The 11,696-nt window shown below is 48.3% G+C and overlaps 1 protein-coding gene across 1 annotated transcript in view; it reads left to right on the top strand.

The window, feature by feature from the left end:
- LOC112118972 (sodium/glucose cotransporter 4) overlaps window positions 1–9,824 on the top strand; it is a 35,581-nt gene extending 25,757 nt beyond the window's left edge. The window contains exons 13-14 of the mRNA XM_024217491.2: window positions 4,773–4,932; window positions 8,524–9,824. Coding sequence (XP_024073259.1) covers window positions 4,773–4,932; window positions 8,524–8,732 — 369 coding nt within the window. The 3' untranslated portion in view covers window positions 8,733–9,824. The remainder of the gene's footprint in view (window positions 1–4,772; window positions 4,933–8,523) is intronic.
- The last annotated feature ends 1,872 nt before the right edge of the window (window positions 9,825–11,696 follow it).

Below are 11,696 nucleotides of genomic sequence, written 5' to 3'. Positions count from 1 at the left end.
GCCTTTTTTTTTTTTGATGCTCCCCCTGTTCCCTCCACCTGGCTACGCCACTGCAGTGCTGGCTTTTGTGAATCCCATTCTTAGGCACCTAACACCCTCTGTGACTTGTGTAGGGAGCCTGGGCACCTAACGTGGGGCTGCAGCTTCCACTAGGCGGCAGGGGGCCTAAAAGTGAAGCACTGCAACACGGAATCTAGGTCCGCTGCGTGGATCTGGACCCTGCTCTTTGTGCACTTGCCACGATAATAAAACAAAGTGCTCTTTGTAGCTCTACTGATTCATGAATTGCTTCCAATCAGAAAGACCACGTGCCTTCAGCAGTCAAGTCTGTTCTGTCTGCATTCCAGCTCTTCTGCTACATCCAGTCTATTGAGTCAAATACTGTCCTAAGGTACATGGAAATTAGGCTGCTAACTTTCCCCCGTCAGCAGTTGTTTTTTTGCTTACTCCAAAATAGCTGTCCTGTTAGCCATGATCTCCCTTTAGTGAATCCCTGCCGACTGAGCTTAATGAGATCACAGCTCGTGTCCTTGGCTTGTCAGTGTTGAAGGCAAGCTGCTGCAGTCGTAGTTTTTAGGACATTGCTGGGTGGGTAGGACACATGATAAGGCTTGTCCCCAACATGACAGCCCGTCGACAAGCTCCTGAATGGAAAGGTGAGCGGTGGAGGGAGATTTGGAGCACAGGGCTGCAGGGGAAGGCATTTCATCATTGCAACTCGGCTGAAGCTGAAAGGGAAGCTTTTCAAGGTGCCTAATTCCAAATGACTGTCCATGGGAGTTAGGCACTGAACTCCCATTAGTGACTTTGCAACTCTTGCCCCTTAAAAACTTGACTTCTGAAAGTAAAGTTTTTTTGGGGGGGAGCATGAAGCTCAATGCACCTTGAGTATCTAGGCTCTGCTCCGTAACTTTCCCTTCCTTCCCCTCTCTACTGAACTGGGTTTGCCCCTTCCCAAAAATTGAGAATCACATTTCTCAAGTGTTCAGCACCAGCAGCTCTCCACAAAGTTCCACCTTCATTTAGGCAGGGAGGTAAAGGTCAGGAGTGAAATCTTGACGTCAAGGGCAAAACTTCTATTGACTTCAGTGGGGCCAGGATCTCTCTCTCTCTCTCTCACATTCACACACACACACACACACACACACACACACACACACACACACTCTCTCTCTCGCTCTCTCTCCCAGGCTTTCAAAAGAGGTATCCAGCATTGCCAGAAGCTCAGGCAAAGGTGGGCTCTGAACTTCCATGGATCTCAATGAAAGTTAGGAGCCTACCTTTGAGGATCTGGGCCTTAGCTCCCAGTCTACCAAATTCATTTGAAAATCTGGCCGTATTTTGCGGCCTAAATTGGAATGGGCCTGTTTTGAAAATCAGCAATTAGTTCTGAGCTCTTAGGAAAATTCTGGCCTTAATACATTAATTCCAGGACAAACCTTCTGCACAAAACAGCCATTTGTGTTTGGGGAGGGAGTGGGGGTGATGGGGTCTGGGTAGTTTCTTGAATTCTTTTGTGCTCAGAAACTTTGCAACATTCCGGTGACATTTCCTAAGTGATTTAAAAAAAAAAATCCTCCGTAAAGATGAGGATCATCAAATCGAAGTAATTTAGCAAAATGTGACAAGAAAGATTAGCCTAGCCTTGGTTGAAAATGATTTAAATAAAGCTATAAATCTTCTGGAACATGTTGTATCAGTTGGAAATTGCCATCTAGATTTTGGCGTGTTTAAAAAAAAAAAATCTACCTTTAAACTGGTGATACTGTGTGTGCGACCCAGTGGAGAACTTAATTTCCATGGAGGCAGAGAGGAGAAATCTGCGGTTGGGAGAAATGAGTGCCTTCTCCGGAGCAGTCTGGCAGAAGTGTCGGGCTGAGAGGTGTGGTTGGCCAGTGTCAACTGCTCCTGGTGGCTTCTGTTCCCCTCTCACAAACACCTGGGAATTCAGCAGATCAGAATTAATTTAGCCACCTCGCTCTCAATAATGTTACGTGGGACGGGATGCCAGAGGAAAGCAGCGATTCCCTTCCCCCACCACCCCAGGACAGAATGGGAAGGAAATTGCAAGTGCAAACACCAACATTTCCCACCTCCAGCTGGGAATAGGCTGTGTAGGGTATGACCATATAAACCCCAGGGCCATTAACATTCAAGCCCACACTGTGCATTTCTCTGGAAGGTCCAGACTTTTTGACTCTTGTGCTTATACACCCCACACGAGCCAGGCGTCGCGTCTCTTGCTACTAGCGCAGTGTTTTGGCCCATCCTGGCATGGCTTCGAAAGGGAGGGTGAATGAGAGAGCACGTTTCTGGAGTCAGCAGCTGCTCTGCTCCTTGCGGAGGCAGGAGAAGGCCACCCAGGCCTGCCAAAAGCCAGCGAGAAATGGGGCATTGGCAAGGCCTAGGCTGTGAGTGTAAAACCTCCCAGCTTTTAATCAAAAGGAGAGGTGGGCAGACAGATCAGCTGGCTCTGTTGACAGCAAGAGATTGCTTTGCTGAATGTCTCTTGTTCGTGCCAAGTCAATGGACATGCAAAGTGCCAGGCCAAGACGCTGCTCTGTAAAGTTACAATGATGATGCAGATTTCTCCTTTATCTGCAACTGATTCCTACTGGCTATTAGCACTTTTCCAGAACTTAGCACAAAATGCCAGGGTGCCTTGAATCCCGGGTGCAGACTGGGCCTGGGTGGGTGCCACAGACAGGTAGGGAAGAGAGGACTCCTCCGCACCAGGTTGTCAAAGAGCAGTTGCAGCATCCTCTGTGATGCCAACGCTGCCATCCTTTTGCTGTGGAATGGCCAGTGGACCTGTATAGTGCCAGGTCCCTGGCCCTGCTGCCAACTTTCCCTGAGGCCAAGTGGCAGATATGGCAATTTCCTACAATGGGACTGTATTACATTTCTGTATCGTTGTGGGCCGGGGACTGTATATAATTCCATGGAGGGCAGGTGACCACAGCTCCTGCAGGAACGAAGAGAGAGAGAGTGTGTGTGTGTGTGTGTGTGTGTGTGTGTCCCCATTGGACAAGTTCACACAGGTTGTATCCAGGAGCGGCGCCAGGGTTTTTGGCGCCCTACGCGGGATCCTTCCACACTCCCGGTCTTCGGGGCACTTCGGCGGCGGGTCCTGGAGCAAATGAAGGACCCGCCGCAGAATTGCCGCCGAAGACCCGGAGCACGGAAGGACCCCCCCGACCACCGAATTGCCACCCCCCCAAATCCTGGCATCCTAGGCAACCGCTTAGGTCACCTAAATGGAAGCGCCGGCCCTGGTTGTATCACCTCCAGAGAGAGATACCTCCTCCTGGGGCGGCTCACCTGTACTAGTTCAAACCGGATTCTCCAGAGGCCAACAGACTTGTGGATAAATAGCCAGCATTTAAACAGACACAGGTCCTGCTTTCTGATCCAGCAAATGGACCTTTTGTCCAAGGGCCGGGGAACCCCAAATCCTTAAGGAAGGGTTGGAAGCGCTGATACCTGCCGGGGCTCGGAGGGGGGGAGCCGATCGCTCATCAGTTTTCTAGCATGCGTGTAGGTTCTTTTGTTTGTTCTAATATGATTTCTCTGTAATGCTTTCACCTTAAGAATAAAATCTGCTTGCTTACAAAAGGCGACGTGGTAACTTACAACGGTGGGCACGTATGCTGTCCATAAGCCTGCGAAGAGAAAGCTAAGTGCAAATGCTGGCCCGGTTTGCTAGTGTTGCTTGCTGGGAATAGTGCAGTGTAGACAAGGAGCTGTGCAGCTTGGAAAAGTCCAGCTCCGGAGGGAGAGACAGAGACACTCAGGTCTCTGCCCAAGAGAGGTGATGGTGGGGGAGCCGGGACCCTAGAGTGGGCGCCTTTGCTGGACCATGGGGAATACAGGTGAAGTTGCCCTGAACTGTGACACCTAGGCTGCAACTTTATAATCTGCTTTGCATAAGGGACAGCGCATGGAGTGAGTGGATTGTGTTTCAGGCAGTCCCACTTCCTCCCTCATGCTTTCCCCTTGCTCTGGTGGAGGAGTGCACATAGCCAGCAAGAAAGAGGGGGAGGCCAGGGTGGGCCCCACTCCCTCCACCCCCATCACAGCAGGGCATATTGCTGCTGGAGTCACAATCCATGCAGGGGATTGAGGGACATTCTCTCCTGCACGCCCAAATAAGGGCTGGAACAATCTAACCCTGAATGAACATGATGTTGTCAAGGTCTGTCTTGGCCCAGTGCCCTGGGTGTGGGAGGAGTTGAAGGTCCTGTCTCTGCCATGCCCTAGCCTGTTGTTGTTCCTTCCGTTGGTTGGTCCTTTGCTGTAACCTTGAACTTCTGGGCCTTTGTGCCTAGGATTTGGGCTTGGTTCCTTTGATGGTGTTTCACTGTGAAACGTCATTCCATAGCAGCAGGAGTGAGGTTCTGAATACTGCCGTTGTCGCTTTGCATCTCTATGGCAAGCCGGCTGTTTGTGTTTACTGGCCCTGCCTGCAACTTCAACACATACATCTTTTGGGCCCCCAATCCAGCTCTCTACCTGTACTGATCATGCAATTTCCCAAAGCGAGGAGCCTTCACACAGAGAGGTGTGCTAATCTCCAAAAGATTAAAATGGCACCAGCCAACGGAAAATACAAGAACTGTTGGAAAAAAGCAACACAGATTTTTGTGAGGTCAAACCCTCCCCGTTCTAATCACAGCTCCCGTTTCCAGCCGCGTCACCAACACTGGTCTTGTTCTATGAACTGACAGCTCTTTAAATTGCTTTCCCTGTTTGTTTTGCATCGCTGCATCCAGCTGGCTAGCCTGACGTGGTGGACTAGACACAGCAAAGCTCCCACAATTGACCTGGTGAGCTACAAGAGCGAGTCGGCGGAGGTAAATCCTTCAGTGGGCGAGAGTGATGGGGATGAGCCGACCTGGGAGAACACGGATTCAGGGAGCAAAGAACGTGGAGGTAGGTTAGCTGGGTCTTCCAAATATGTGCATGTAGGGGACCTGGTCCACCAGCATCCTTCCAATGACTTCAATGGCATCCGGCCCATGGATCTAACACGTTTGTGGAGGTGACAGCTACATGCTAAATTAATTTATCTTTGACCACTGCACCTGCACTCTGCCTGCTACCCCGTCCCCCCTCGGGTTTAGTCTAACATTCCAACCCTCTGTATAGTTCCAGAGAGCGTCCATGTAAAACCAAAAAACAAACCAACTTTCCAGAGAAATGGTTCCTCCTTCTCCCCCTAAATGTGGAATTTCCTTCTCCCACATGGCCCCGGCCTCAGAGCCCAGGTTCAGCAACAGCATTTTTAGACTTTAAAATGTATCCCAGCTTTAACTGCCTACATCGGCCAGGCCAGCTGGATGCAGAAACGTCCCAGCAGATCCTGAGATATACCAGTGGTGGGAGCCAGATAAGCACCTAGATAGACCAACCAAGCACCTGCTTTTAAGTCCTAGAGGGCCTGCGATATGGACTTTAAAGTCAGGACATTCTTAGATGCAGACAACCTATTTTAGGTAATTTGTTGCAGTTTTTGGGGTGCCGGGACTTGGGGCACCAGGCTTCATCTGTGGGGTCACGTGGCCCCCCTGAAATAGCTCGTGTTCCCCCCCTAGTTGAGAACTGCTGATCTAGACCATCCCAGACAGGTGTTTGTCTAACTTGCTGTTAAAAGCTTCCAATGATAGAGATTCCACAAGGTAATTTGTTTCAGTGCTTAACCAACTATTTAGCTTAAATAGCTCTTCACCCTCCCTAGTATTTACAGACAGTAATCATAGTCCCTTTCAGTCTTCTTTTTGCCAGGCTATAAAAGCCAAGCTTTTTCAGTCCCTTCTCATAAGATAGGTCCTCCATTCCCCGATCATCCTAGTAGCTCTTCTCTGCACCTGTGGCAGTTTGAATTAGTCTTTCTTGAACGTGGGTGACCAGTATGGTGCGCAACATTCCAAATGAGGTCTTACCAGTGCCTTGTACAATGGCATTAACACTGCCCTGTCTCTACTGGAAATGCCTCACCTGGTACATCCTAGGATCGCATTGGTCTTTTTTTGCACCTGCATCGCATTAGTGGCTCATAGTCAACCTGTGATCAACCCCTATACCCAGGTCTGTCTTCTCCTCTATCACTTCCACTGATGAGCCCCTAGTTTATATCAGAGATTCTTATTAGCCCCTAACTTTGCACTTTGTACTATTGAATTTCATCCCGTTTCTGTTACTCAAGTCTTCGATGTCATCCTGATCTTCCTGTCTCATATTCCGATCCTCGCTGTGTTGACAAGGCCTCCCAACTGTATCAGCAAATTCCATTAGCACACTTCTAATTATTAGTTTATTAGAAAGAAAATAGCCCCCGGCCCCTTCTCAGCATGGTCAGAGGTTTCCTTTGGAAAACCATCCAAAATTTCAGGTGCACGGTTTTGAACCTAACCCTCCTGAGTCCACAAATCTGGAGAGCTCGCAAGATGGGAACGCTCTCGTGAGATTTTCTACATTTCCTTAGTCTAGACTGGCCGTGCTTGAATTCATTCTCATCACAGCCTCAGAATGAAGAGGTGAGAAACAACAACAAAAGTTCTCCTCCATTTTTTTTGAAATGGAGGCCGTTGGGATTCAAGTTTAGTGTAGCTGTTCCGGGTGCTAATGTTGTTTCTTATCAATTCTTCTTATACCTGACCCAACTCATCTTTTTATAGCCTGACGTCTTTGTAATTTGGTAATTAGCAATGATGGGAAAGGAAATGCAGAACAGCTTATACAACAGTTTAATGAGGTTTTGGTAACCTGTTTTTTCAAGCTTTTATGACATGCTACCTTTCAAAGCGTGGAAGGAACAGCCAGTGACAATTAAAAGGCATAATTCACACAGCGCTTCACTCCTGATAAACAAGCCATGAGTTCTGTGTCGGAGACATACAAGTTTTGTGGAGCTTGGTGGAAGCTGGGCGGTGGAGAAATAAGAAGGGTTTTTATTCATTAAACAACAAATGCTTCATATGTCAATCGACTGGGACGATTTAACCTCTTTGGAGGACAGATTTTCTTTGTCTTTTTTAGTTACATTTTAAGAATGCCTGGGCAAAGTAAGGCAGGTTGGATTTGTGGCCTGAGTGCAGGGCTGGGATCCAGGAACATCTCAATCCGAATTGTAGCTGGGCCACTGATTTAGGACAACTATTTTCCAAAGTGACCACTGGTTTTGGGTGCTCACATTGAGATTCATTATGCCTGATTGTCCAAGTAGCTGAGTGTCTGTAGACCAGATTCTGGGAGATATGGACACACGGAGCTTCTGGAAATGGTTCAAGCGGCGCATCCAAAATCGTAGGTGTGGAAAATCAGCAGCCACTTTGGCAAATCACCTAACCTCTTTGCAGCTCAGTTTCTGTACAACGTTATACTCACTTGGCTACCTCCAGCCAGGAGCAAGGACTGATTCATGCTTGCCCAGCACTTGGAACATATCAAGTGCTACTAATGTAACGTGCTATTTTAACTGTTCTTTCATCTGGGTTTCAGCTAGCTTAGTTGTGCTTTGAGGGTGGACTGGGCCGTGCTGGTTAACCAGCTTACCCGTTCACTTCCTCTGCAGCACTAACAAGGAGGTCTGGCTTTTGCTCTGGGCTCTTAGAAGAGAGCAACTTTTTAACCACAGTCATGGTCATTATTGGACTATTAATTCCTCTGGTTGCGGTGAATCCTTTCATGCAGGGCCAGGGGTGCCGGAATGTCCCTAAAAGTGTGGGGGGGGGGTCCATGGGCACCTAAACTGTGGCCCCACCCCCTTATGCTGCCCCTACCCCCCTGGGTCCCCACCCTCACGTTGCCCCTTCCATAGAGGCCCCGCCTTCGCACCACCCCTTCCCTCAAGGCCCCGCCCTCACACTGCCCCTTCCCCCTGAGGCCGCACCCTTGTGCCACCCATCCCCCCAAGACTCCGCCCTCTTTCAGCCTCTTTCTCCCGAGGCCTCGCCCTCACACTGCCCCTTCCCCCGGAGGCCCCACCCTTGCACCACCCTTTCCCCCAAAACCCTGCCCTCTTGCAGCCTCTTTCTCTTGAGGCCCCACCCTCACACTGCCCCTTCCTCCAGAGCTCACACCACCCATTCCCCTGAGGCCCCACTCTCACGCCGCCCCAAGCCCCCGCCCTCATGCTGCCCATTCCCCCCAAACTCCGCCCTCGCGCCGCCACTTCTCCCCAAGACCGGCCCCCCGCTCCTCTCCACCCCCTCCCCCTGTCACTCGCATTTACGGCCAGTAAAGAGTGGGAGGGCATAGCCCCTGCACAGAGCCATTCCTGAGCTGCAGCCATTGGTTCCTGGATCTATCATCAGCTGAGAGGGTGACTGTTCCCTTCCACTGAGGATGTGGCTCAGGGGGGCTGGTTTTCACCCCGTACGCCTCAAGCAGTAGTGCTGCATGGGAGATGTGCAGACAGGTGACACGGTGTATTTAGGGCGTGGGACAGAGGTGAGGCGAGTGGAATACCCCAGCATTTAGAATATGGGACTAATTCCCCCTCTCTATATGTATTTCCTGCAGCAGCGAGCCCTCCTTGCTGGAAGAAGTTATACTTCTGGTTCTGCGGGATCTCCAGCAGCCCAGGACCCACACTGACCAAGGAAGAGAAAGCAGTCCTGGAAAGGAAACTCACCAGCATTGTGGAAAAGCCCCTATCAAAGACTCTTTGCAACATTAATGCTATAATCCTGCTAGCTATTAACGTCTTTCTGTGGGGTTACTTTGGCTGAAGATGGGGCTGCAGAGACGTCAAGCAGGTCAGGGCCACATTGTTCTAGGGGCCGTGAATACAGTAAATGGAATTCCCTGCCCCAGAGAGTTCACAATCTAGAAGACCAAACCTAGCGGGCAGGGATATTGTATTTACCAGAGAGGGTTTTTATCAGGTAAAATCATGGTTTTTTGTCACCTAGGGAAAAATTAGTTGGGCCCAGTTTATGATATTTTCTATTTTTAAAATTGTTTTATTATCACACACATCACACTTAGTCGTAGTTACATATTCAAATTGCATGACAGAGTCAAATCAGGCACTAGATTAGGAGATTAATGTAGGGTTGTATAAATAAACAAGTACAATTGCAGTGAGCGTAATACTAATATATGTAATTCTAATAGGGTCAGAATGTCTGTAAACAACTTAGTTTGGTATTTTCTCCAGGAAGTTATACAGGCCATGACGCCTTTCAGTTTTCAACATTATATAACCCAAAGTCAAAAACATTCAGTGACAGTAACGCAGAGTTGTAGCCATGAAGCATTAAGCAATCCGCAGCATGCTGCGCTGTGGACAACCTGAACCTGTTTCTCAGTTTTGAATGGATGTATCCAAAGTCTGAAAAGATTCATGCTATGCTTGCTGAACTTGCTGGACACTGATGGACTTCCACCACCAGTTCTGTGAAGTCAGAGGGAATCTCGGCCGTTTTCAGATTTTTTCCACCATGTGAAAATGGAAACTTTTTCCTTGATAGCGGATGAAAAACGTCAATTTTGGTTCCAGTGCATCTTCTGTGTTAAATGCAAGTAAATATGGCAGTAAGGCGGGATTTTTGCTCAGCAGCGACTGCTTGCAATTTCTTCTTGTTCCAATGACACATTTCTTGCCTGCGTATTTTGGATGAAGGAGGTCGGCCAACATTTGTAATTGCCTCATGAAATCTCTTCGGTACGTCTGCTTTATGTGGGGCAAGATCTTCATTTATCAGTAAATCCAACCGTCCGCCTCATGCACCATGAGTCCTTTTGAGATTATGTCAAGTGCCACAGAAACTGAATTGAATCGACTGATCAAGTTATTTGCTTCTCGGTAAATTCTTTGATTATTAATTACACTGACCACTCTATCTTTAAATTCTGCCTCTTGATCACTCGTAATCCTGAGATAATGTGGCCAATTTTTGAACATCTGTTTCCAGGCATGTAGTTTGACTGTTCCATTGCGTGTTACCAGGGATTTGGGGGGTTACAGAACTTGACAGGCTTTTAACTAGGCTCCAGGTGATTACGAAAATACTTTTGTAAATCGACCACACGTTTCATCAAAGCACTCGGTGTAAGGGCTTGTCCAACTAGATTGAGCCAATGTGATGCACATCCCTACGCAGCCAAAGTGTGGTTATCGTGTGCCAAATCGCTGCCCATACTTGGCATTTTTTTCTCATTGTCTGCCGAGTAGCGCTTAACACAACCATGCCGTTCATTGCTAATGCCTTGGCTTCTCTTGTCAGTGTAGCACAATCCTTTCCAGTCTTCTTATTGCTTCTAGTATCAACTGCTGATACAGAAACCACAGTCAGCTCTCAGTGGGACAATGTGCATGTTACGCCAGCCATCTTGTATTCATGGAACTGCGTTTCCATATCATTTGTTGTGTGCCTCCACCTTTAAGCCATCAGTAACTGCATCTAACCGTTTACCTGCTTTCGACTGGGTGCTTTGTAGCCTGGCCTTAAGCAGCTGATCAGTGCTTGAAAAAAATTGGATGTTCAGTAACTGAAAAGGGAATATTACAGCCATAAAACAGTTCTGCAGTTTTCAGGGCTACCTTTTGTTTCAGTTCTGGCGGTTTTTTGTGTGTGCCAAACACAGGCATGTATGATTGAAAAACCATGACACTTCCTCCTCATTGTCTTTGGCTGATGTGGAGCTGCCTTTCTCTTGCTGCTCTTGGCAATGGCAATGCAGTATTATCAGTACCTTCTGTGGTTAGATGTTGATAGATGTTTGGCTGTGTGTATGTGGTCCCTCTGAGTGCCGCCCCAGCCCTGCGCAGACAACTGGCACAGCAGACCTTGAGCAAAGCGCCCAATGACCACAAGATCCGTTAAGGGATGAAGGCACCCAGCCAGGTTTATTGTCAATGAAGCACAGTACTAGTATCCCGCAGACTCTACTAGACCACTAATACATGTATGCCTGTAACAATGGACCAGCTCAGTGAATGGCGGGCCTTTCCATTCCTGTGCCAGACAAAAATATGCCCTCTGAGATACATCTTTATACCCTGATACAAACAAGTTATATACTGCCCTTCTGGCATAGTTAGTTACTGCCCCCGACATGGCAGTTTTTACCCATTACCTTGTACATGTTGGTTCAATCAAAACATCTCTATTACATACTGTCATCCTGACCTTATCTTTTGGGAGGGGTCAGTGTGTGCCTGTTATCCTTGGGGAATGTTTTTGTACCATCCTTGATATCGGGATGTTCTGGTACCACTTGATATCGGGATGTGTTTGCATGAGTACGCTGTGACTAGCACTTCTTAGGAATGTGTATTTCTACATGATCAGCCCTGTTCTTGCCCGATTCTGAGAGCAGGTCCTGCCTCATACCAGGCCTTATGTCTCAGGCTCTCTTCCTACGACACTTTCATCCTCAGAGTCTGATTCGAATACTCATCTATATTGTTGGGGCAATGAATGTGTCAGGCCTGATGTGAGTTACAGTATGGGGGGCCCTCAGCCAGCTGGTATCCGGGGAGGAGGGTCACACTCTTGTCTGGGGCTGCGTCGTTATTTAATTACCAACACGTCCTATTGGAAATAATGGTGCTTTAAAAATTAAGAGGGTTTTTAGAGGGTCTGTTTCCTGCTGCTGTCAGCACTGGGCTGGTGAATGAAGCGACTTATCCGGCCTCCCAGCTAACCACTCTGCAACCAGTGTGATGTAACCAGACTCAGGGCCAG

This window comes from Terrapene carolina, unplaced genomic scaffold (assembly GCF_002925995.2).
Source record: "Terrapene carolina triunguis isolate 2854851 unplaced genomic scaffold, T_m_triunguis-2.0 Scaffold104, whole genome shotgun sequence".
Lineage (NCBI taxonomy): Eukaryota > Metazoa > Chordata > Testudines > Emydidae > Terrapene > Terrapene triunguis.
This window is presented reverse-complemented; position numbering and strand designations above follow the sequence as displayed.